Source organism: Ceratotherium simum, chromosome 25 (assembly GCF_057802395.1).
Source record: "Ceratotherium simum simum isolate JZ-2026a chromosome 25, ASM5780239v1, whole genome shotgun sequence".
In the NCBI taxonomy this organism is placed as follows: Eukaryota; Metazoa; Chordata; class Mammalia; order Perissodactyla; family Rhinocerotidae; genus Ceratotherium; species Ceratotherium simum.
Genome location: NC_141924.1, coordinates 44226216 through 44253501, shown reverse-complemented (window position 1 = coordinate 44253501; position 27286 = coordinate 44226216). Strand labels below are relative to the sequence as shown.

The following is a 27286-nucleotide window of genomic DNA, read 5'->3' as shown; positions in this document are numbered from 1 at the left end:
CCCAGCGTTTGCCGCTTCGGATCCTGGGCGTGGACCTACGCACCACTCATCAAGCTATGCTGAGGCAGTGTCCCACAGAGAGCGACTAGAAGGATGTACAAACATGACATACAACTATTTAGTGGGGCTTTGGGGAGAAAAAAGGAAAAAAGGAGGAAGATTGGCAACAGATGTTAGCTCAGGGCCAATCTTGCTCAAAAAAAAAAAAAAAAAGAGGGCCGGCCCCGTGGCTTAGCGGTTAAGTGCGCGCGCTCTGCTGCTGGCGGCCCGGGTTCGGATCCCGGGCGTGCACCGAGGAACTGCTTCTCCGGCCATGCTGAGGCCACGCCCCACATGCAGCAACTAGAAGGATGTGCAGCTATGACATACAACTATCTGCTGGGGCTTTGGGGGAAAAAATAAATAAATATAAATGAAATGTGGAAATTCCATTAAATTTAAAAAAAAAAAAGAAAGAAATTAAAGCAGCTTACATAAAGGCTAATTTTTTTAAATGGTGTAGAACCTTCTAGTATTAATATAAATCTTTAAAAAATTCACTTCTAAGTTTCTTTTTGAAAGACATTTTAAAAACCTTCTAATTAAAATGTTTTTCTTGCAGGTTCGTACTTTCTATAATTTTTGTAACAGATTGATTAATATGTATTACCTAAAAATTTTTGTTCTAAATTCACATTTTCACTTAAACGTGACAAATTTAACTAATCTCATTATTGTTATTTCTATTTGAAAAGAGAATACCTTTTCATAATTATAAAATTAAAAAGTTTAATAAAATCATAATTACCTTGATATGATCCTACTATCAAATTGTACTTTATGAGAAAGTATATTTTCAGTTAATGTAGAATGGGTTCTTATCCTGTTAAGAGAAACAATTGTCAATAATTGTTTTCAAGTTACCCACATTTGATACAAATGATAAAAGTACAAAAAAAGGTTAATATTTTAAAATGCACAAATGAAGACATAAACCTCTTTTTCTTTTCCAGTTGCTAACTGTAGCAGATACAGAGGAAATAATCCTGAGATGTAGTGTATAACACATGAACAACCTATGTGAGGACGTGTAGGGTCAAAGTGCTGGTGCAGTACTTACTGCAGAGAGCGAGCACATCTGTGACAGGCTCCGTGCATGGCTACTCGATAGCCATTCCCAATCTCTTCTCCTTCGCCTCTCTCCCACCATAGAATTTACTTTCTTAGCCTCTTGCAACTAGAGGTGACTAGGGACCCAGTTCTGACAATAAACTTCCAGGAAAGTCTTTCTTTTGTCCCAGTAAGACTGGAATGGGAAGAGTTCCTGCCTGTGAGTGGCAGGGATGTGATGCTAGGAGCCTCTGCAGCCATCAGGCAACCAGATCAGGCCAATAGGACCTCAATGACGCCAGCCCAGAGCTGGGCCATCACTGAGCCACTGAACTGAAACCAACAACTGCCTAACTTCAGGCAGCTGGTTATATATGAAAAACAAATCGACTTGTTTCAGTCACTATCAGTCAGGTTTTCAGTTACAGGTAGCTGAAAATATTCCTTACTAAAATAGAATCGAGGAGAAGAATGCTGGATGAGGTTCCAGTCTTGGCAGAGTTCCAGTGGAGAGACCTCAGATCAGTTATCCAATCTTTATGGCCTTCAGATAGCACTCAGCGAGCTCACAGATGGCCAGTCCTAAAATTCGGTGTAATAATATGAAGCAAAACTCAAATGCACAATCTTTGGCACCCTACTGCTAATAATCTCCTTTATATTGAGAGATCAGAAGACTCAGTGATGTATCCTTACTCCCCCTCTTAAACAATTTTATGACATTCCCATAAAACTGCAGGTATAATGAAATTTCAAGAACATAAATAATAAGTAAGTGTATGGGTCACTGGGTTCTTGAAAAGGTACACTTCTATAAAGGCTGAGACTCTGTGAAAGACCAGCAGGATACGGCAAACAAGAGCCTGCAGACCAAATGAGAGCTTGTGAACACAGACAGGAGACACGAAAGTTTGGTCATCGCAATTCAATTTAATCCATTACTACTAATGTGTTTACTGAATGCCCACTATGTGCCTAAAACAATTCTAAATGCTGAGAAAATAACAGCAATAATAACAGCTACTATTTATTGAGAACTTCCTAGACACTAGTCAGTATTAAAATCATTTTAATGTGCATTGGTTCATTTAATGCTTGCAATAACTCTATAAAGTAAGTACTATTGTCCTCATTTCACAAATAAACTTTACAAAGTCATACAGTTAGTACATGGCAGGGCCAGAAAAAACCTTGTTCATAACCATTACATTACATTGATTCTCAAAGGTGAGCAGAACTCAGTTTAACAGCAATAGCTTCAAGCAGTCTAGAGTGTTCTTGAAAAGATAAAAGAAGTCAATAGGCATTTATATTATAAATGAGAAGTTCTATGTTGGGGTTTTAGGTATCCAATAAGTAGCACCAATACTTCTCTCTACCCAAGTTCTTAACTAATACAGAAATAAGAATCAGGCAGATGAAGATCAAAATACGAATTTTATTAGTGATAAAACTGTTGGAACCATGGCTTAGGAATGCAGCCACAACAAGCTAAGTCCTTAACACTAGACTTCAACAGACTAACCCACTCATTCCCTCTGGGGAGGGACCCTGTAAAGCAACGCGTGGGGCAGAATGTGTGCGTCTTCAGGCAGCTGGCTCCCACGGAAAAGAGGAGAGGAAGGGCGGCACTACACTGGCCAACTCCTGCTTCCCACTCTGTGAAGCAGAGCTCTCTCCTCCTCCTCTGGGAAGAGTGAGAGGGGGTGAAATCGACAAATTCAATAATTCTAATCAATACCCCATAGGATTTTTCATGGAACTAGACTAGTTCAATCTAAAATTTATATTGAAGAGGAAAGGACCTTGGAGACCACGACAATATTGAAGGTAAACATGCAGCAGGCATTTACTCTAAGATGAAGTAAGACTACTGAGGACAGGACGATTCTGGAGCAGGGACACATGCCAGGTAGCTGAGACTGAAGGAAAAGCCTGAAACCAACCACGCATTTAGAACAACTGGATATATGACTAAGTGGCACTACAAGTCGGAGGGACAATGAGTTTGTGGTAGGCAGAGATTTCTTAAAGAAGGTACAAAAGACACTAACAATAAATGGAAAGATTGGTACAACGGTCTACAGTAAAATTAGAAACTCCCTATTCATCAAAAGACATGATCAAGGGAATGCAAAGGTGACCACAGAGTAGGAAAAGACATGTCCAACAAATATGACTGAAAAAGGACTTGTAACTAGAATATACAAATAAGTTCCACAAATCAATATGGAATAGAGAACTCAACAGACTTGAAGGGAAATTTCATATAAGAGGAAATCTAGAAGACCAATATGGATATGCAAAAGTGTTCAACTTCACTAGACTCCAGTGAAATATAAATTAAAAATCACCAACACATACCCACAAGAAGAACTGAAATGAAAAATTAAGACCATACCAAGCACTGGCAGACATGTTGCAACCAGCACACTCTTACTGCTGCGGCTGGTGGGAGTGTTAACTTCAGCAACCACTTTGGAAAACTATTTGGCAGTATTTTTTAAAGCTGAGCATATGCATACGAAATGGTACAGCAATCCCACTTCTAAGTATGTGCTGAACAGAAATGAGCACATATGTTCACCAAAAGGCATGCACAAAAGTTCATGAAAGCACTATTCATAAATAGCCAAATGTCCACCATGGAGTCCATCATCTGTGAGTAAATAAATTGTGGCATATTTATACAATGAAATACTGTACAGCAGTGAGAATCAATGACAACTACAAATAACAATATGGATAAAACTCACACACATTATGTTGAGCGAAAGAGGCCCGATAGAGAGTCCAAATTTTGTAATTTCATGTAAGTTTATAACCAGTTATAATCTATGATACCAGGATAGAGAGGTTAACCTGGTAGGGCAGAGGAAGTGGACAGTAACTGGGAGGCAGCACGGGAGGGTTCCTGTGGCACTGGTAATGTCCTATTTCTTGATCTAGGAACTTGGTACATGAGTATTGTTCAGTTTGTGAAAATTCCTAGCTGTACACTTAAAATGCGTATACTTTGTGAACGTATATTTTATTTCAATAAAGGTTTACTTTATAAAAGAGAAGTTTAGATACGTGGTAGCTGAATCATGGCCCCCCAAAGATGTTCAAATCCTAATCCTCAGAACACGAAAATATGTTAGTTTACATGATACGATAATAGGGACTTGCTTATGTGAGTAAGTTACGGGTCCTCAGACGAAGAGATTACCCAGGATTATCCACATAGGTTCAAGGCAATCACAGTGTCATTCTAAGAGGAAAGCAGAGGGATATGTGACAACAGAAGAGGAGTGTCAGAGTGACATAACACAAGAAAGACTCAAGGAGCCATTGCTGGCTTTGAAGACGGAGGAGGGGGCCATGAGCCAAGGAATGAAGGCAGCTTCTAGAAGCTGAAAAAGGCAAGGACACCAGTTCTCCCCTGAAGCCTCCAGAAGGAAAGCAGCCCTGTCAACACCTTGATTTTAGGCTTCTGACCTCCAGAACTGTAAGAGAATAAATCTGTGTTGTTTTAAAATACTGTTTGTGGTAATTTGTTACAGCAGCAATAGGAAATTAATACACGATAGCTTCAAATATTTAAAGGCCTGGAAACAAAGGCTTTCAGAAAATAAGAATGAGACAAAAAGATAAAAGTTATAAGAAAGTACTATCTAACGATTACTGCAGTCTGAAAATATGAAAAACTGCTGCAGGCACGGGTGGATTTTCTGTCTATTAAAGCTGAGGCTAGATGTCAACTGGCAGTGAGGCTACTGAGAAATTCAAGTGGACTGCACCAGAGGACTGCCACAGTCCGTACCAACCCAAGGGTTCATAAACCACAAAGTAAAACGCAAAAAATATAGTAAATTTTAAATAATACTAATGTGTAATATATTATATCAATGAGATTCAGTCAATATACATTGTGCACATACAAATGTCTCAGTTACTGTATTATATGTTTTCACGTATATTATCGCCTAAGGTAGTGGCTGTTATTCCTAAATGACAAACAGAAAATCTGGAGGGGAAAGTTCACCCCAATATCATAAAGTGGCAGAACTGGGATCTGTACTCCAAGAAATCCACTTCCCTTTATAAAAAGAAAAAAAAAAAAAGCAAAAACAAGTAGAAAAACTTTTCATTTAGACAAAAAAGAGAATTAAAAAAAAATACATTTATAACACACTACATCCTCATTTTATGCAAGTACAACCTTCTTACTTTGTTTCATGCAACGTTCTTTTCCTAAATCGAAGAGGTGCTATTGTTGGATCTGGAAGGACACGAGCCCTTTCCTGTTTCTCAGTGGTCACATCTTGTTCTGGATCACTGATCACAGCCCTAACAGGAAAACACAAAGGCCAACAGAGGTGATAATACATTGCTCTGGCATTTACTTATTTATAAGCAGTTGGAAAAGCTCAGATACTAATGCAAATTTACACTACTGTCAGAATTATATATTTGTCAGAAATTGAATCAATAAATTTAATAATTAAAAAATACCAGCCACAAAAAAGTGATTATTCCTGTCCATCTCTTTTTCCATAAGTGTTATCTAAAAATAAACTGAAATTTGTGAGAGAACTCAGAGCTTCATGTCTTTCTCCTTATTCTTCAAATACACAGACACTGTGCTGGTGGCTTCTGAATAACGATACGAAGCAACGTAAGCAAGCAGCCATACGCATTTCTGGGGGAAAAGCATCCCAAGCAGGGGAAAATAAATGCCAAGTACCTCAGACAGGAGTGAACCCAGCGTGTTTCAGCATAGGGAGGAGCCGAATGAGCTAGTAGAGTAGACAACACAGAGAGAAATAGGAAAAGGGGTCCAAGTGCTAAAGGTGGGTGGGTCACGTAGGGCCTGGGTAGACTGTATCATTGACCCTAAGTTTTCAGCACGCCTGATCCACATCCTCGCCATGGCCTCACTAGAGGTGTAGTGTACCTTCTCACCCTTTGGCTTTGAGCTTAGCCATTTGACTGGCTTTGGCCAATTATATATAGCTGGATGGCTCTGCTGATCTCAACTGAACTAACTCAGGCAAGTGTGGGTTGGCTGGGGATCTGCTCTTCTAGGATAATCTTGGCTTAGTGGCCCAGCTGCATTTGTAGAGGCATCTTCTTCCTGAGACCAGTGGGTTGGCCAAGCTGTGTTCTTCTCACAAAGATGTAGGAGCACAAAACGGCAAACGGAAACACACGAAGATTCTTAACGCCTAAGCTCCGAACTGAGACCATTGCTTTTGCTCATATATAACTGGCCAAAGGAAATAAAAAGTAGAGCCACTTTGCCAAGCCTAGCCTGGACAGGTGACCTGAAGATACATGAGCTATAACTAACGATTGTTGTTTTACGCTACTAAGTTTTGTGGTGATACCTAAGCAATACCTAGGTCTTTTAGGTTTTACTTTGATTGAGATGAGGAATTACTGGAGGTTTTGATCTTGCTTGCCTTTTAATAGACTCACTCTGTCTGGTGGGTTGAGAATAGAGCAATGAGGGGCAAATGCAGACACAATAAGTCCAGTTAGAAAGTGACTGAAATAATCCGGGAGACAGAAGATGACAGTGTGAACAGCAATGGTGGCAGCAGAGGGAGTAAATTTACGTTGATAGTAGAACTAAGAGTGTTTGCTGACAAACTAGATACAGGATTTTAGAGAAAGAGAGGGATCAGAGGCATCACCAAGAAGTTAGGCCTAAATAACTTGAAGAATGGGGTTGCCATCAAGGAAAATTAAAGAGGATTTGGTTATGGAGAGAGGGAATGGAAACAACTTTCAAGAACCTAGATTGGAAAATGCAACGTTGGAATCTTAGATTAGGAAAGCATGAGCACATGGATAGATCTAAGAGGCATGATACTGGATGGGATCAACTAGGAAGTAAATGTGGAAGTCGGCGAAGCAAGCCCTTGTATACGCTCGGGTACAAAGACTGGGGAGAAGGGGAACTAGGAGAAGAGACTGAGAGGAGTAGAAGGCAGAAGGAAAACCAGCCAAGTGTGCTGTGCAGGAAGCCAAGTGGGAAAGAGGAAAGTGTTTCAAGAAGAAAGTTTTCAACTGAGACAGATGCTGATGATGGGTCAAGTAAATGAGAACTGAGAAATCACAGTCTAGCAATATGGATGTCACTAGTTTCCTCATGAATAGACACTGTGGTGGCATGGTGGGGGTGGAAACATAAACGAAGTGAGTTCATGAGATACGGAAGGAGATACATTGACGACCATAAGTATAATTAATTATTTCAAAGAATTTACTGAAAAACATGCACGTAGAATGTCATTCTTTCTGACTGTCACCTAACTAAACAGTAATTTTTTTCAAAGCTAAATTTAAGTCTCACTTCTTCCTTGAAGAATTCCTAGACTAGTACAGCCTCTTTTGAAATCCTACAATATTTACAGGTTGCCAAGCAATTTAGCACAGCAGGTATCAAAACTTTATATAGTTTTCTAAGGGTTATGAAATGCTAGATTAGGTTTTAAAATTCTTGACAGTTAGTCCCACAGTTCCCAGACTGTGAATCAAGTCACTCGGGGGCCACAGGAACTCACAGGGACACTGCCGGGTATTTTTCATTTTTTTGTGTGTGTGTGAGGAAGATCAGCCCTATGCTAACATCTGCCAATCCTCCTCTTTTTGCTGAGGAAGACTGGCCCTGGGTTAACATCCGTGCCCACCTTCCTCTACTTTATATGGGATGCCGACATAGCATAGCTTGCCAAGAGGTGCGTTGGTGCGCGCCCGGGATCCGAACCGGCGAACCTCGGGCTGCCACAGCGGAGCGCTCGCACTTAATCGCTTGTGCTGCCAGGCCAGCCCCGCTTAATTTTTGAGGGAAACAGTGATACCCAATATTTGTAGGATACCACGCACACTACTAGCTCAGGGTAATTCAGTTTCAATAAGATATCACACTACATTCCTTCAATGACGTCACATCTTTGCAAAGCTGGGTTTTCCACAGTTGCTGTGATAAAAAGCAAGTGTCATGTGGAACAGAAAGTGAAGGTGGCAGCGTCCTAAAGGATTATAAGGTTGGAGAGATTGTGCAGTGCCCCAGAGGCGCACACATCCCATTAGTAAGTAATTGTGGCTATTTAAGAACGAAATGAAAATATTTTTCTTTCGATTTATGTGTATTATTTTTTTCAAATTGCCCTTAAGTTGTTAGGAAGTAAATACTCATTAAGTTGTCTAGACAAAAAATACTTAATGAATATAACTATTAGGCATTTCTATTGGCCTAGGAGTGCCATGAAAAAATTACTAAACCCCTATGAGTTCAGTGAACAGAGAAAGTTTGGGCGCCTCTGAGTTAGCTACTTGTTGATCGACTAAGGATATGTGTGTACTGTGTAAAAAAGAAATTTCATGAAAACTTTCTGAATGGATTTCTGTTCCCAGGTACTAACTCTCACCTGGATAAGTGGTCTGTCATCACTTGCTCGGCAACAGTCTGTTTCTTCTTCTCTGCAGCCACGGCTTCCTGAGAACAGAAAATAAAGAAAATGTCATTGTCCATAAAGCAGAACAATACAATAGATAACACAAGAGCCCTAAAACATAAATTAAACATTTCTTATTTCCTTCTTAAATATAGATTACTATATCCGTCATTAATAAATTCAAATTCCAATTATTTAATCTAAAAGCACCATTTATTTTCTAAAAAGTAATGCACTTAAGTTTCAGTAGAAATCATCAGAGATTTCCACAAACTGCCCTTTCATTTTATAGAACCAGAATAAAAGGGTGGAGACTGACATCTCAGCCTGCTCCAAGAACACCAGCACTCTCACAAATAATTTGGTCTAAAATTATGCATATTAGGTGCTGAAACTGAATTTGAATCATTCAAACATATGTCACAAACCTAAACATCAAACAAAAAAGCCTCCTGTCATTAAAAGGATAATAATCTTTTCTGTGTATGTAACCCATTAACAATACTTGATCAACTTTTCTCAATTGCTGGTTTGATTAAACTGTCTTCATACTATTTTTTGCTTTTCCAATTCATCCAAAAGTATTTTTACTACATTTTAGGTCATATCAAATTGGAGGATGTGCAATCATTCAATTCCAATTAGATTATCATACAACTATAATCACTAAAATGTTTCTTTAGAAGGGTAATAAAAGAGGTTAAAAATTAAGAAATCAAAATAAAGCTTGTTCTATTTTTAGAATGTAAATTACTGTTATCCCCATTGATCAGAAATCAAGTACGATAACGTTGCTTAATATAGGCTTTGTAACCTTAGGAAGAGTGCTCTGAAACTGAGACAAAATTCAAATAAGAATGACTAAAACAATAGAAACACAAGGTAGAAACTCCTAAGAAACCTGGAAACGGGCACAATTATTTAAATGTTAGTCTATGATTGAATGTAGTATTTTTGTTTAGTAGAAATTTAAGATGTATAGTTTACAGATCCAAATATGCCCCATATGAGCTCATATCATTTAATACATAACTGTGTTAACCTGCAGCTTGTGTTCTCTAAGCTGGCGACAGTTTATAATGATTTGTGGTTAGTAATAAATTAAAACAGCAATTAAAAAGTTAAAAAACTGTATAACACAGGTAAAGTAAGTATGTTTGAGATCTAGAGGTGATTCAGAAAGTGGACACTGACTAAAACATGAAATTATAAAGGAAAACATCTGTATCAGCCAGAACATAGGCGTAAAACCCAGAAGCTAGCAAAAGAGGTGAGACGAAGGACTCTCCTGGAGCCCGTGCAGACAGCCCCCCGTGTGCTGACAGTGGCAGTGGCTTACACTTGGGAGGGAAGGGCAGCACCACCCTCAGGCCCCCTGACTTAGAGGTCTGTGCAAACACAAGGCAGAATAGACGCAGAAGTCACACTGACGCAAAGGATCTGAAACACTGAAAAATGACAAGAAACTAGAAAAGACAGACAGAAAAACCATAGGTTCACTGCTTCTGTTGTTCAGTTAAGCAGTGAAAAATTAAGTTACGGGCCGGCCTGGTGGCAGAGTGGTTAAGTTCGGGCACTCTGCTTCACGGCCTGGGGTTTGCCAGTTCGGACCCGGCTCGGACCTATGTGCCACTTATCAAGCCATGCTGAGGCAGGTGTCCCACCTATAAAGTAGAGGAAGATGGGCATGGATGTTAGCCCAGGGCCAGTCTTTCTCAGCATAAAGAGGAGGATTGGCAACAGATGTTAGCTCAGGGCTAATCTTCCTCACCAAAAAAAAAAACAAAAAACTTAAGTTAAAAAGCTTCCACTTATATTTAAAAAATAAATCAGTACTAATTTCAGATGCATTCAAAGTTTAATCACATAAACATTTCCTTGAAAAAAACAGATAAATGAGTGCTACAATAAACTAAAATGTACTTGATGGTGAATTTAGATATACTGCCATAATATACTAATTGTAAGGAAAAGAAATTCACTAACACCCAGATGGCTTTGGATTATACCAAGAACAATACCCAAAGGGACTTAAGTATTAGTAATATCCATTTCAAGTATAACTTCAGGAATACATCAAAATAAGCCTTATTTGGGACACAATTTTACTCTATAAAGTAGCCTTTTTATTTTTAGAACAATCCTGGTAATACCCCTTATTCTATTAAGCATAAATATCTAAATAATAATCGTCATAGAAAATAATGTGTATGTGGTTTTAGTAAAAGAATGATAGTACCTTGAGACATCCACAGAAAATGGTCCACCTGATCCAGACATTAATTACACATTGATGTCAACTCAGAATGTATTGGTTCTGGATGACTGTTATCCAAATAAAATATATATTAAATTTCCCCTCAATAATAGCGATAATGTAACTAGCTAAATCCACACTGCTTTATTATTATTTAGGCCATCTAAACCAGAGTTTTCCCACCTTTTGAGCCACTACATACTGGTATGCCATCAATCCATTACAGGTGTGCCTAAGATATGAATCACCTGAGGGTGTCCAGGTGGCCCCTGGACTCCAAGTGCAAGCAACTGGGTCTGCTTACCCCAGGACACCATAGAAATTATAATTATATTATAATTGTATTATAATTATCTATTTGTACCAGAACTGATCTAACTGACACTCATCAAACAATCTGATTTTGTAAAAGAGATAATTTAAAGTTAATACTGAGAGTCTAGAGCTTTGCTTCCCATTTCCTAAAGAAAAATTACTTTATTCCTGCCCTTTTCCTTAATTGGCCTGAATTTCTCTAGTTTTATTAGCTTATGACTTTCAAAAAAATAAACAGGCTACCTCTTTTGGGGGGGAGGGGCGATGCCAAATAAGCCCACTGATGTAAATAGCGGCCAATTAACATTTTGAACAATGTAAACTACATTTTTACAAACTCCTAAAGATTCAAGACAGTTTTCCACAGTAAATACACCAAACGTCAATGGGTTGTAAGAGTGAGGACTCAATTTGCACATTAATGAATAGTCACCTTAGTCCAAATTCAATTGTTGCAATTATTTATTCAATTGTTAGTCCGTAAAATCTTGGGCGGCAAATTATCTCAGTGGCTTATCAAATAAGTAAAACCACCAACAACTTACGGCATCAGACTTTCTTGTGCTCCCCTGTGCGCTGTAAGTGTGGTCTGCATAACCCTGCTGTAGGAGGGCTTTCCTATCCAGCACTGTGAGGTCATCCGCGAAGGCTTCTTCACCTCGTACACACTACACGTGAAAGCAATTAGTGAATCCTCACACACATATTTAGAATATTTGTTTTTTAACAAAATAAAGGATTAAATAACCGCTGACCAGTGGTTATCTGCATGGGGATTAAGAGCACAGGCTCTGACAAGCAGGTTGCCTGTTTGAATCCAGCTCCTCCACTTTCTAGCTGGATGCCCTCACTAGGCCTCAGTTTACTCATAGATAAAATGGAAATTAATAATAGTTACTACTTCATACACAAGAAACGATTAAAGAGATGACACATGTCCAACACTTATAAAAGTACGTGACATACAGTAAACATTAAATAAAAGGTAGCGACTATTCTATTACTGTCCTTTTGAGTCTTTGTAAAGTTGACAGATGTGGGCATGTCACTCCTAAAGTTGCAAGTAAAGTACTAACAGATGGGACGTATCCTTTGAGGTTGTTAAAATCAAACACAGAGACACTGACATTCCCTGAGCAGACAAAACCCGTTTAGTCATACAAGCGAAGCCTAACTCAGCTTGTTTTGCAAGACAAGCGAGACTAACTTGACCTGGGTCACTTCTTGCTTATGCCTCTGGAAATCATAAGCAAAACTTAAGCTGTTCCCCAAAATTGATATGAGGTAACCACTAACCAATTCCTTATGATTTAGGAAAATTCTAATAGTATAATCAGTCCCTGGGAAGAATGAACAGTCACAGCGTCCTCACTAGATAAGCTGCTCTTATCTAGTACCCCCTCAGCCTCCTTCCACACTTGGTTGGAGTGCTCCCGGTTCAAGAACTGTCTTTTTGGTGTCTGTACAATAAACTTTTACTAATTACTATTTTGGTGATTCATTGGTTTTACTTCTGCTATTTCTGAACTTTTGACAAGGTAAAGGATCCTTTGGGATCCTAAAGAAACAAACACTAAATTCTTCTCTGAATATAAGATGTGCTCATATCAACTTAACAAAAAATAATGCCCCAATAGGATAGCAACTTGTCAAAAATTTAATAGATTTCAAGATTTTTTTTCCCCAGGGTTTGTTCTTACATTAGATCTTCCTTGAAAGGTCACATTCCATCTTCATACTCTGCTCTGTCTTCCCAACATTTGATTGCTACATGAATTTCATTATAGATATGTTTAAGATGTGTTGCCTGGCTTTCCTGCTATAAGTTCCATGATGTATCAGCCTGATTAATTAGCAGCTATGGACTTTAGTTATTGTCCTGGATCCTAAATATATTTAAGGTTACCTTTTTTTTTTTTTAATCAGTAAAGAGAATCAATTTACATGTTGCTCCCTGCTTTAAAGAGGAGCTAACACTTCTGATATCAGGGACCTCTTCTATTTCCAGAGGTTACTATTCCAGTGTTAATTCATGTAATTGTAGTAGGATTTACTAACCAGCACATTTACACAGAAGTTTTGATTCTCATAATGGTATACATCTAAAAAGACAGCAAATAAGTTGCTCAAACCCCTTAAGTACAAGATTATTATAATAAAGACTGCATAGAAACCAGAGCTTTTTTGAAAGACTATCGAGAACATATTAAACTTTTAATATATAGGTTAAATGTAGGTTAGAAAAATCAAAGAAGCAAAACAGGATCTTTTCCAGAAGAAAATAGGCACATATTGGCTTTTATTTATAAAATCCTTTATTCATATTATGTAAATATTTACCAATCATATGGCAAGATTTGCAAACAATATTTGTCCCTTTCTTAACCCCAAAGTAAACAAATGTCCTCATCTGAACTTCTGTTAAAGGAAATCAAAGTTTTACTTTAAAAACATTTTGAACCATTTTGCTGTGACAAATAAAGCATGTGCTTATAGAAACCTTCATTCTATTTTCCTGACATTATTACAATGATCTAAATATCTAAATATCACATGGTAGGTCCTGCAAATAATACATGGCCAGAAGCTAAAGGGTTGTGAAATTATCCTGCTAGTATTACAGACGCTAGAATATTATATTTGTGTGTATCTGTTTGGATCTGGGAAATTTGTTTTAAGATAAAACAGACCAAATAATCCCATAATTTCTGTTACTCTTTCAGCTAAACACTATGTGATTTGGTTAGTTCTAGCTAGTTCCTATATATTATTTAGAAAAAATAGCTGATATGCTACATCTACTTATAAATTTATCATTTTTTTTTACCTACAGGAAAATGCTAAGCAAATACAACCATCAAACTTCCCTGAAAATATATTATTTATTTTAATTTTTTTGCTGAGGAAGATTAGCTCTGAGCTAACATCTGTGCCAATCTTCCTCTACTTTATATGTGGGTCACCGCCACAGCATGTCTGACAAAAATGGTGTAGGTCCACACCTGGGATCCGAACCCATGAACCCTGGGTTGCCAAAGCAGAGAGCGTCGGACTTTAACCACTATGCCATGGGACCGGCCTGAAAACACGTTATTCTTATTAAAAGTTAACTGATTTAAGTATTGATCCAAGAGGTCTCTTTATGGCCAGCAGGATCATAAACTGTTTTCAAACTTTTCTTTTCAAAATTTAGGATTGATCTTTCCTGTACACTTATGGCAAGCCATTAAATTTATTATGTTTACTTTGCTCTTATATTCATGAATGGTGAATTTACACCTAATTAATATTAAATAAAAGCATAACAATTTCTGCAATTCATGATGTTAAACAACATCTCCTAAAATGAAGCAGAAGACAATCATGGAGTAATGACAGTTTTAGAATAAAAGAGTCACTATAAAGTCTGAAATCACTTTTAAACTTTAAAATGTAGACCATGAGACCAAGAGAGTTCAAGACAGCCACATCAAAAACAGATACATAATATTGTCTTATTCCCAATCCCAAGGCAAGTGCAAAACTACTAACAGAGAAAAGATGACTAGGTCATATGGCTAGAGTTTTCACATCTGAAAATGGTGATAATAACCCTTTATGGTTGTTGTGAAGAATAAACTAGTTACTATAAGTAAAATACTTAAAATAGTTCCTGGCACACAGAAACGAATGTTAGCTGTTATACTTATTACGACTAACAGCAAGACATATCAGACAAAAAGCTGTTTCTATAAGACAAGTGCCGTTTTCTTTAAACATCATTAAACTTCATAAAGCGTCTTATATTACCTTGTCATCGGTCCCATTCCTTGGAGACTGCTGATGTGTGATGTTAGATTTTGCCTTTTCTGCTTTTTTCTGACTATATTGTTTATATCCCTCTTTCATTTCAGTTTTGTATTGCTGATATTTTAGTTTATATTTGTCTGTTGGGGCTGGCAAATTTTCAGGTATTATGTCCTGCTCCTAGAGGTAAAAAGAAAAAGCATGCTATTCATCAGAAAAAACCCAAAATTATTATTAATTTTCCTTATTAACATTAACAGGTTTATCATTTACCTTAGCATTTTTATTGTCTAAGAAACAGACCATTATAATCTATGTTCTAAACAGAGGTGATATTTAAAACATTTAGCTGGTAGAGTATCACTGAGCAATCAGAGCACACAGAACTGCTCAGAATGGGCGCTGGCCTTAAATACCAGTGAGCCTGTACCTTATTTCCCAGCTGAAGATCAATCCTGGTTCTAAAATAAGTTGAGAGGAGAAAAAATGACTTTTCTTTCTTCTTAGGAGTTTTAGATAGGCATTTTTCCTGCCCCAGAAAAACTCCATTGTCAATCATTTCCTCCAGAATAGTCATAGGACCTGGAGAGACTAATCCTGAGAAGCACTGGCTGCCGTTTCTAGAACACTGAGATATTCTACCTTCTGGTTTTATTTGGTTCCCTGCCACATTTCCACGGGACGAGAGACAACAGAACCAGTGGATAAGAGAAACTTAACAGGGGCACTAAGCAAACACATATCACCCATGGAGAGATAGCCACTCCAAAAGGAGGATAAAGCAGTACAACCCTCGAAAAGTGCTGAATCCATGTCCATATCCAGAGAAGGATGAGGCAAAGCTTCAGGGTGAAACCTGCAGCGTGATACAGACTAGGGTCCTATTCATGCAAGCTATCAAAAATGAGACTGAGGAGAATGTGAACAGAGCCAGCTACAGGAGAAAGACTAATAAAGACAGAAAAGCAAGCCCTGCTCACAAAGTACTGGTTAGAACTTGTGCTTTATTCCATGCTATGGAATTGATGGAATTTATGGATAGCATGGAATAAGCATTAAGTATTGTTTGAAGTATAAATATGTCCCAAGGAGACACCTTGGAATGAGTATAGTTCTTACTCTGTAGTATCCTAGTTATGAGTCAGTTTCCAAGAAGCCAATTTTATACTGTTAAACTAGCAAGATCTGATCTAACATTCTGCTGTAATTTTTAAATCCCTGGCCTCTCTGTTAGTATAAACCTGTACTTTACCAATTTTATAAGACATTTTAAAAATGCCATTCTATGTGAGGCAAAAATGTAAAACAAAGTAAAATTATTGTTTGGGACGTTAATACATAAAACATTTAAACTGGACAAAACATAGACTGAACATAATGACATTTCTGGATTTAAAAAAGTGCTAAAATGCACACTATAATTCTGAAAGTTGGTAATGAGGAATAAATACTAACCAGTTCATTTAGGTGACGCTGAGTACATGGAATTTGACATGGTGTGACACAACCAAAAGCAGAAGATGAATTTGGTGGGTTAAAATAAATATGTGCTGTACTAAGTGGAACATACGAAAAATCATCCTAAAATAAAATTAAACGACACTTATTAAATGCTATCTGTAATATTATGTTCAAATGTTTATTATATCAAACACCAAGTAAAAATTACCTCATCATCAGAGTCAACAAGGCTTCCCAAATCCAGTGGTGGGACCCTGAAAGAAATAATCTATGCATCCCATGACTTTTAAAAATGAGACTTTAATAGTTGCAAACCATATACACTACATCTTATATAAACAGGTAGACTGAGCCCAGCGGTGCTGGCTCCTACCAGCTGTGATAGGCTTCTAATGTTCAGTAACTTTCTGAGCTGATTGTTAACACGGAATTAGTAAAAATAAAATTATATCAACTTATAATTAAGTAAATTATATTAAAAACAAAGATAATAAATACTCAAAAGTCATCACTTCATGATGGTTCTACTACACTTCACTATTACCTGTGTCCCAGCAGTTATTTACATCTATCGTATTGTGTGGTAACATAATGGTGTGCGTCTCTTTCCAACTCCATGTTCAGTGACATCACACAGACAGCTTGAAATCAGCCACAGTGGGGTGATTTACACAGAAATGGGCAAATGCTACGAATCAGGACTTGATATACTATTTTGTTGATTTCTGAGACTTAAAAAAGTGGTGGAGAAAATGTTAATAGTACATATTAAACTTAAAAGTGTATCATGTCTGTAACTGTCATGTTTTGTGAGTGACAAAAAACTGAGGAAACATTGTTCCGGTATTCAAAACTGTTACTTGATTCAGCAAAGAACTCACACACGTCACTCTACAAGAACAACATTCACGTTGGCTGATATTTTCATGTAAAACTTATATTCAACATAAAATATACTTAATTTTATTTATAATTAACAAGTAAAATTTGTAATGAACTTGTAGTACACTTTCAGAAAACCAGCTGTTAAACACCCCTCAGCACACCACTGACTGTCACCACAGCCTCAGTATCTTGTACCCAGCACTCACACCTCTCTCGATGCTTTGTCTAGATGACCACATAGGCCTCTATTATGTGGAACCACATGAAATTGCTGATATTTGCCCATGTGCAATCTGTAAACATGTCAATTTTATATAGCTCAGCCTAATAAATTATTGTTTTTAATTTCTATTTTCCAAGAAGTCCTGTAGTCTAATATATTTAAAAATATATAAAAATCATATCCTTCCAAATTTTAAAAGGCAAAAATGTAAAATATAAAACATAAATTAATATATTCTAGTCCCAAAATAAAATCATTTTAATAAGATTGATAAAATTGTCATATTCCTCAAGATAAGATCAAAGCACAGATATACTCCCATTAAATTCATTTTGACTATCCCAATTATAAACTGAAAAATTTCATATATTTCTTTAATAAATGCATTTAGCTGAACTTTCTAAATAAAACTACATTTTAACTTTTTCAGGATAATATAAAAATAATATTAAAGAAAGTAAAAAACAAGAGACATATTACCCTTAATCCAACCATCCTATCACAAGAGCTACTTTAATTTTAGCAGAGTCATTTTCAGGCCATCCACATGCATATAAATTTTTCCGTGGTTCACGATCACAGCTACATATACAATTATGCTTTCTTTTTGTACTTGTCAATGTATTATAAATATTTGCCCATTAAACAGCTCAAATGTGAAGAAATGTGACTTACACAGGTAGGCAAGGATTCCGGATTGCCCATGATCTCGAAGTCCATCCTTGCTTTAATTAAAAAAAAATTAGAATCAGTGTGCATATATCCCTTATTCATACTTTAAAAGACAGTAATGTGTCAATGCAAGAAGGCTAATTATAATTTTTCTCAGTAAACTTTATATAAGAAATATTTATCAAGCCCCTCCCTACTGTGCTTGAGACACAGAGGCAGGATGATCAGCAACACAGATAGTTCCTCCCCGTGGAGCACGCTGTCTGCTGGGGAAGACCTTCGTTCACACGCTAATGTGGAAAATACGTCCTGTGACAGAGGCTATACATAGCCTGTGCACCCAACCACGTCTAGGAAACTGAGGAGATTTTTTCACAACAAAAAAGAAACGTTTAAATGAAGCTCTGAAGGATGAGTAGGAGTTAGCCAGAGGAAGAGAGAAGGGAGAAAACTGCTTCAGCCAGGAGGAACAATTTGTGCTGCACAGTCCCACGGGCAAGAGTCAACAGCCAGAAAGGGCTGGAACCCTGAGTGTGAGGAGGTAGTGGCCAGACTTGCTATATTATAATACAGATTAAGGAACTTGGACCTTGTCCTAAAGGTAATGGGAAGGCGGTGCAGGATTTAAGCAAGGAAGTGCAAACATATACATGTATATGTTTGTAAATGTTCAATCTTATTGTCAAAAAATTGTGCAAAGATCTGCAAATTTCAGTGAGCTTAGTCAACATGGAATAAGAAATATGTATGAGTCTTAGGGAAAGTTCAAGTAAATAAAAGCAGGAAACAATTCACTCACTAGCACTTAGAGCTTACTTCTGACATGTTATCTAACCGGTGATTTTTGTGATACTGATAGCAAGCATAGAAATTATATTCATGACTGAGCTCCATCACTCTGACCATAAGAGTAAGAGAAAACAAACTTAGCTCAGTATCAATTTTAATATGGCATTGTTTTAAGTACTATCCTAATAAATAATTAAAATGTAGAAATGTAAAATTAGATGATCATTTAAATTAAAAAAAATGTACTATATATAATGTATCAATTATATTTAATATAATAAAATAAAAATATAATTATATATGTGTATGTGTGTGTGCGCGCGCATATATATATACATATATATAAAATGTAGCCTAATACAGCAGCACACTTCCATTATCCATCAAACATTTTCTTAATGGTATTTGGGGAATATTATGACATCTAACTTTAGGGAGAAAATCTAAATAGAATATAGCTATAGCTGCCATAGTCATCATGATAATCTTCATTATTATTCCCCAGAAAGTGTTTTAATAGACTTATAGACAGTCTTCTGAAGTCACAGGCATAAAGATTTTAGAATGGCAGTTACTTTTCCTTTCTAATTCCAACAAAATTGTGCTAGCCAATCCAGAATAAAGATAAATTATAGCTTATAAAACCCTAGGCTAGGGGTCAGAAAACTATGGCCCAGCTCTGTTTTTGTAAATAAAGTTTTATTGGAACACAGCTATCTTAATTTATTTAAAAACTGTCTATATGTTCTCACTATAACAGCAGAGTTAAGTGGTTGCGACAGAGACTGCATGGCCCATGAAGCCAAAAATATTTACTACCTGGCCATTTATTTAAAAAGCTGGATATTTTTGTATCCTCTCTTTTTTCAAAATAGACTGTAGGGGCCTGCCCCGGGGCCTAGAGGTTAAGTTTGGCATGCTGTGCTTCAGCGGCCCAGGTTCAGTTCCCGGGTTCAGACCTGCACCTCTCATCAGCAGCTGTGCTGTGGTGGCAACCCACATACAAAATAGAGGAATACTGGCACAGATGTTAGCTCAGGGCAAAACTTCCTCAAAAAAAAAAAAGACTTTATTTAAACTATACTTTTTAAAAATAGACTTTATGTTTTAGAACAGTTTTAGGTTCACAGAAAAATTGAGTGGAAGGTCCAAAGATTTCCCATACAGCCCCCAACCCCACACATGCATAGCCTCCCCCATTATCCACACCCCCACAAGAGTGATACATTTGTTACAACTGATGAACCTAAATGAACACATCATTATCCCCCAAACTCCATAGATTACATTACGGTTCACTCTTAGTGTTGTACATTTTATAAGTTTAGACAAATTTATAATGACATGTATAGCGTCTTTTTCACCTTTTATTATAAGCTATTTCTATGCTACTCCTTAAAATCATCGTTTTTATGTCTATACAATATTCCATCTAAAGGTTGTACATTAATTTATCTAATATTTCTCAATTGCTACATATTTTTCAATATATTTTTCACTATTGAAAAACACACTTCAAAAAATACCTTTTTTCTCATTTGGCATTTTCTATATTTTGGATTGTTTCCTTAGAACATATTACTCGGTATAAAATTATTTGCATCAAATAATTTGAAAACTTTTGTAGCTCAATACACACTGCCAATCTCCTTTCCAAAAATGTGGTACCAATTTACAATGCACCAACTCTAGTTCTGAGTACTCTCAGTATTACATTTTTCCTCTAATATAATAGACACATAAAAGAATATAATTATGTTCATTTTAATCCCCTTATCAGTGGGGCTGAACAACTTTTTTTTTTAATTGATGTTTTAATAGTTATTAATAATTGTGAAATTTTGGGTTGTACATTTTTGTTTGTCCATCACCATATACATGACTCCCTTCACCCCTTGTGCCCACACCCCACCCCCCTTGCCCCTGGTAACCACAATACAGTTTTCTCTGTCCATGTGTTGGTTTATATTCCATATATGAGTGAAATCATACAGTGTCTGTCTTGCTCTTTCTGGCTTATTTCACTTAACATAATACACTCCAGGCCCATCCATGTTGTTGCAAATGGGACGATTTTATCTTTTTTTATGGCTGAGTAGTATTCCATTGTATATATATACCACATTTTCTTAATCCAATCATCAGTCGAGGAACTTAGGTTGCTTCCACTTCTTGGCTATGGTGAATAATGCTGCAATGAACATAGGGGTGCATAAGCCTCTTTGGATTGTTGATTTCAGGTTTGTTGGATAGATTCCCAGTAGTGGGATGGCTGGGTCATAGGGCATCTCTATTTTTAATTCTTTGAGGAATCTCCATACTGTTTTCCATAGAGGCTGCACCAGTTAGCATTCCCACCAGTTGTGTATGAGGGTTCCTGTTTCTCCACGTCCTCTCCAACATTTGTTGTTTTTTGTCTTGGTGATTATAGCCATTCTAACGGGCGTGAGGTGATATCTTAGTGTTGTCTTGATTTACATTTCCCTGATGATTAGTGATGTTGAACATCTTTTCACGTGCCTATTGGCCATCTGTATATCTTCTTTGGAGAAGTGTCTGTTCATTTCCTCTGCCCATTTTTTGATCGGGTTGTTTGTTTTTTTGTTGTTCAGTTGTGTGAGTTCTTTATATATTATGGAGATCAACCCCTTGTCAGATGTATGTTTTGCAAATACTCTCTCCTAGCTGGTGGGTTGTCTGTTCATCTTGATTCTGGTTTCGTTTGTCTTATAGAAGCTCTTTAATCTGATAAAGTCCCATTTGTTTATTATATTCTTATCTCCCACATGTATTTATCAGTTGTTGGTGTTTGTAATGATATTTGAAGCATTAAGTATCATTTTTTAAAAAAAATTTTATGTATTCTCACTTTTAATTCTAGCTTTTAGAACACTCCAGAAATGGCAGCTGATAACTATGATATTGATACTTTGCTGATCAACTCTAAGAGACAATAACCTGGATATCTGGAAATACTTTTTTCTTAAGAAACAAGAGCTCTAAGATAAACATAAACTTGTTCCCTAACTCCACCACTAGCTGGACCGTCCTAATACAGAGATAAAGGCATTAAGACTTAAAGATATTATTTGGGCAGAAAAAGGTAATTTTAGAAATCATTTTTTTAAGAACTTAAAGCTTGAGCTTTTCCTAACAACCAGGAAAAAAGCTGAAACCTCTATAATATGATAACCAAACAATCAGTGGGAAAGGCTGTAATATTGTACTTGATATTTTGACTAACAAGGGCTGCTTTGATTCAAATCATCCAATAATTCAGATTTAACCCATAATACTGTGCAGAAGAACCCCAAGGCACCGACTCATCCATATAAAGGGAGACTGCTGACACAGAGTGAGGAGTACAGATCTTGAGGTCAGAACTAGAGTTCAAATAATGGCAAGTCACTGAACCTCTAGTTCTTCCATATCTGAAAGCAAGTTAATAATACTACTTACCTCAAAGGTTGGTTGTAAGAATTATGTGATATAAATTATTGAAACATTTATCATGGTCGCTGATAAGCAGTAGGCATTCAATATTTGAAATAATAAGAACAGCAAGGAAATATACATCACTTTTCTGTATTTCTAAACTAAATTTTATATTTACCCAATTCTGTGGTGGATACAGCGACAAAGTAGCTTTAAACTTGCACTTAATTAATCAAGGATATACACAACAGTGATATTATAAAGGCTGAGAAGAATAAAAGTCTTAATAATAGAAGCCCAGATTCTCTCCCCACATAGCTATACAAAATGTATATTGATATTTTCTTCTTCTTTCCACTATTTTTCCTTTTTTTATTTTCTGCAGACATACACAGTTTTTTAATAAGAAGAAACAAAAATAAGCTTAATTTAAAAAAATAAAACTAATTCAAATAGTGACCAATTTTCAAGTAATAATTATTTTCAATTTTGGTGGTTCAATTATTCAAATCTAGGAAATATTGATCTTAAATATTTGGAAGTATAAATAGTCATAAAAACACAAAGAAAGGAGTCAGAAAATTCTTTAATGAATTATCCTACGAGAGGAAAATTTATAGCATACATACTTGTAGTGGCTTCTTTCTTCCAGAGAATGGCCGAGTTTGACTTGTAGGAGAAGCAGCAACTCCTTTAACCTCTAAATCCATTCAAGTTCACGTATTTACCATGCAGTATCCTTCGAAAAAGGTAAAATAAACATAAAATGAAAATTCTTACTCTAATTTTAAATAAGCCATGCAAATTATATAATAATACTACAGGAAAGAAATCATGTGGTTAATCATTTTTACTTCTTTCAACCAAGTCAACTTTTTGTGAGGCAATTACATTATGCCAGGCAACATCCGTGGAGCAAATACTAGTCTGCATAACGGCCTCCCAGAGACGTCCATGTCGTAATCACCAGGCCTGTGTATACGTTGCCTTACATGCCAAAAAGGACTTTTCAGACATGATTAAGTTCAGGATTTTAAAATGAGGAGATTATCCTGGATTATCTGCTGGGCCCAGTTAATCAGCAGGGTTCTTACAAAAGGGAGGCAGGACGACCCGAGTGAGACAGAGAAGACACGAGGACGGAAGCACAGGCAGAGAGGAGTGAAGACGCTACGTAGCTGGCTTTCAAAACGCAGGGAGAGGCCCCACAGTCGCCAGAAGCTAGAAGAGGCAAGGAATGGAATCTTCCCTGGAGCCTCCAGAAGAAACCAGCCCTGCTGACGTCTTGATTGTAGCCCTGTAGGCCTCATTTTGTACTTCTGGCCTCCACAACTATAAAATAGTGAATTTATGTTGTTTTAAACCACTAAGTTAGCAGTAATTTTTTACAGCAGCAATAGGCAACTAACGCATGGACTTCTTCTCTACCACAAAGTGACACAAATATATTTTCTTGACTCTTTTCCTAAACCTTTTATGAGTTTTGATTTTTGCCCGAGTTGGCTGATGAAAATATTTTTTAGCAAACAGAATCTTTATCTAAAACAAAGAATAAAATGGAGTGAATGGTCCAATTAGTAATTATGAAGTGACAGGTAAAACTGCTTGCAAGAGAATGTTGAAAATAATCAACTTGCAAATATGTACAAAACAAAATTCAGATGAATATCAGTTATCCAAATTTTGTATATTTTATTTTATACTTTGACTTTATATTACCTAGGATATATTTTTGTTCAATGATTCATTCATACTTTCTTTTTCTAATATTAGACTTGGATTTATTTTAATAGTAAAATTTTTTGTTTGTGTTGTTTTTAAGGAAAGATAGCACAACACAGCGTCAGCTTGGAGTCAGACAGACATTAAAATGCTCATTTTTAACACTTTCCCATAATGTAAACTTGGATAAGAACTTAATCTTTCTGAGCCAATATTTCTACAACGAGTTTAATGTTAGCACCTTTCTTATCCTCCTGTATCTTGTGGAACAGGGTTAACATTCAATACAGCGTAGCCATCGTCTTTATTATGAAAATGTAGTTTTATTTTATACCCAATGAAATCCTCTTACCTGAAAGATATCCCATTTCCATAGCCCCCTCCCCTAAAAACTCCTTGCCCTAAGCCTGGAATCCTACTATAAGAGTACAGTCAGGAAGACTTAGCAGCCAACAGTAGACATGTTCTGAAAACATCACAAATCACTAGATGGGAAAATGCTGCTACAGCACTAGCTGGCACATGGCTTTCTTTCCAGAGAGATCTTTCACAAAGAAGCAACTTTTTAAAGTTGTCTTTGGTTTGGTTGGGGGTACGGGGGTAGTTGTTTGCTTTTAATCACATCACAAGAGCTGTTGCATTTGTCATGATGGTTAGTGGCCAATGAACCCAAGTTGAGACATGGATGCTAAGCAATCAGCTAAGTGATTTTCTCCACACATCAGGGTCATAATTATTTATACCTTAGTAACAGTAAAGCCATTTCAAATCACTAGAGGTCACTTTAAATCACTATAACTCATTTGCAAATAATAAAAACAACAAAATTTAAACCCTCAGATGTCCAGGTCCTTCTAGTCCCTGTACTTCCTCAGGTGTGACAGGCATCACCCTTCACTGTAATTAGCTCTTTTCATCTCCCTAATGAACTGTGAAGACCAAGAAGGTTGGCATCTCATGCCCTCAATATAGCAGATGCTCAATAAATATTTAGTCAATAAATAAATTAACGCATAGTCCAATACCTGTACATATTTTAAACATATTCTTATATTAGTTTCACTTCTCTGCACTTACAACTATGACATGATCACAATGCCCACATATAAATTGTCTTCAAACAATTAGATAATGTATTTAAAGCATGAGTGGTAACTATTATTCTTCATCACTATACTGCCAGCCTCACAAAGGCAAGGACTACTAGTTTTGCTCACCCTATATCTCAGCACTTAGCAGAAAGCCTAGAAAATAGTAGGAACTTAAATATTTGTTAAATAAGTAAATTCAGTCAATTCAGATATGAGTTATTTCAAAACTACAATTCCTAGCATAATGATTCATTTAGGTATGGGGGTATTCAAAGGGCAATATCATCATATATGGAACACTCCAGGATCTACAGCATTAGAGCAGACAGGTCACTGACACCCTATTTCAGAGGAACTTCAGAGATAAAACAGCTCAACCTTCTGATTTTCAAACTGAGGAATCTGAGACCCAGAAAAGTGAATTTTACTTTGCCAAATTATTTGCCAGTTATTGCAGAGCCTGAATTCATACAGGTTTCAGACCTCTTTCCAGTTCTGCACCCTTGCTGGTACAGGTGATAGAAGAAGGGGAGAGGAATTAGCTTCAAGACTAAAGAACACCAGAAACCTAAACTTGGTGGCAAAAGAATCAGCATTTCAAACAAATGGACTGTGAGCCAATCTTTGGAAAGCACGCCAAGGGTTGTCTTTGTTCTAAAACGCTGAATATCCAGTTGAGATGTGTTGAGGATGGGGCTGGGAGTGGGGGAGGAGTGCAGGAGGGAAGAATGGCTTGTCTCCATCCAAACTGCTGCCAAGTCCTGAGATGTTATTTCTAACATGTAACGAATATTGTTGACTAACAGACCCAAGACTTACCATATCATCTTTAGAGCTACCAAAAAGAATTGAACTCACCTCCCACTTCTCTCATTTTTTAAGGATGATTATTTCCAATTCTAATTATCATAACTTCTCTCTTGGCTAATGACATTAGTGGCCATAACGTTGCTTATACCAAATCAGAACTTAGTAGAAAGCAACGAAAAAACTGATCAAAGCCAGTCCATAATCAAGGAGAGAGGAAAGAGACTTGTAAATACAATGTAGTATGTAAGCTCCACGCAGGGGTAGACCCAGTCTATCTTGGAGTCAGGTGATAACAGACCAGGTATCTGAACTGAACCTGGGGTCGTTCCTAATTTCAAACGAAGCAGAGTAACTGCCCCCACATGACTTCCCCAAAAGTTGAGATTGTACTTGAGTACCTGCAACGTACCGAAAGGAATGCTCCACCCTCTTCCCACCTGGGATCATGGACTGGGATGGGACACAAGGGGCAACCAACCTGACTTGACCCAACAATCTGGGTAAAGACCCAGTCCAGAGCGGGAGGGCTGGAAAGGATACAAACTAGGGCGATCCACTGAGAACCCTCTTCAGACAGTTTCAGACAGGACAAGCTGGAAAGGGACAGTTCCCGGAAAGGCTGGGCCGGCGCAGGCCCGCGTCTGCGGTTGCCTGGCAACAGGCGCCTCCACGCGGGGCCTCGAACCCCTCGCTTCCAGGGAAAAGAAGGTCGTGGGCCCAAGTCCCTCGTCCGCCACGCCACCTCCCGCCCCGCGCTGTCGCCGCCCCCCGCCTGCCCCGGGCGGAGGCGCTCACCGCAAGGCCCCGGCGAGGAAAGCCCGGCCCGGCCCGCAGCCTCGGAGCGGACGGCTGGGCGGCGCCTGCACGCCCGCGGCGGCTGGGGCGGGCTCCGCGTCCGCGCTCCCCCCGCGCGGGGACGGCGCCAAAGCCCGGCGCGGACCGCGGCGGGCCGCGGGGAGTGCTGCCTGCGGGTGAGCTCTGTTCACGAAATTACAGAGCATCTAGGCTGTTCAGCTCCCAGATTGATGTTTTGAGGGGGTAAAAATTGTAAGCATATACTGTAATGTCCGCTCTCAAGGAGCTTGCGATTGTTTAAGAAGACAACACTGCAGTATAGTATTACAGAGAGAGATAGACACAGATATAGATATTACTTTAAATACGTGTGCGCATATACATACACGATCACATATATAACTATATATATAATTACAAATTAAAATACTCGCGTAATGGAAAAGGAACAGGCCTACGAACGAGGAAACTTCCATTTTATTCTTTGCTCTGCACAAAATGTCTTTGG

The 27286-nt window shown here is 37.6% G+C and overlaps 1 protein-coding gene across 2 annotated transcripts in view; it reads right to left on the bottom strand.

Annotated features, from left to right (window-relative positions):
* The window catches only part of CAPS2 (calcyphosine 2), a 45892-nt gene extending 19216 nt beyond the window's left edge, over positions 1–26676 (bottom strand). Inside the window, exons 1-10 of one of the 2 annotated variants that reach the window (XM_087449170.1) lie at positions 26462–26676; positions 22990–23099; positions 18140–18189; positions 16565–16610; positions 16351–16476; positions 14899–15075; positions 11655–11777; positions 8511–8578; positions 5302–5421; positions 788–862 (exon numbers count right to left, since the gene is read on the bottom strand). In XM_087449170.1, the coding sequence (XP_087305296.1) occupies positions 788–862; positions 5302–5421; positions 8511–8578; positions 11655–11777; positions 14899–15075; positions 16351–16476; positions 16565–16610; positions 18140–18189; positions 22990–23070 (866 nt within the window). In that variant the 5' untranslated portion in view covers positions 23071–23099; positions 26462–26676. Of the gene's footprint in view, positions 1–787; positions 863–5301; positions 5422–8510; positions 8579–11654; positions 11778–14898; positions 15076–16350; positions 16477–16564; positions 16611–18139; positions 18190–22989; positions 23100–26461 lie in introns of those variants that run through there. The other variant, XM_014794433.2, reaches the window with a different exon arrangement.
* Between the last annotated feature and the right edge of the window lie 610 nt (positions 26677–27286).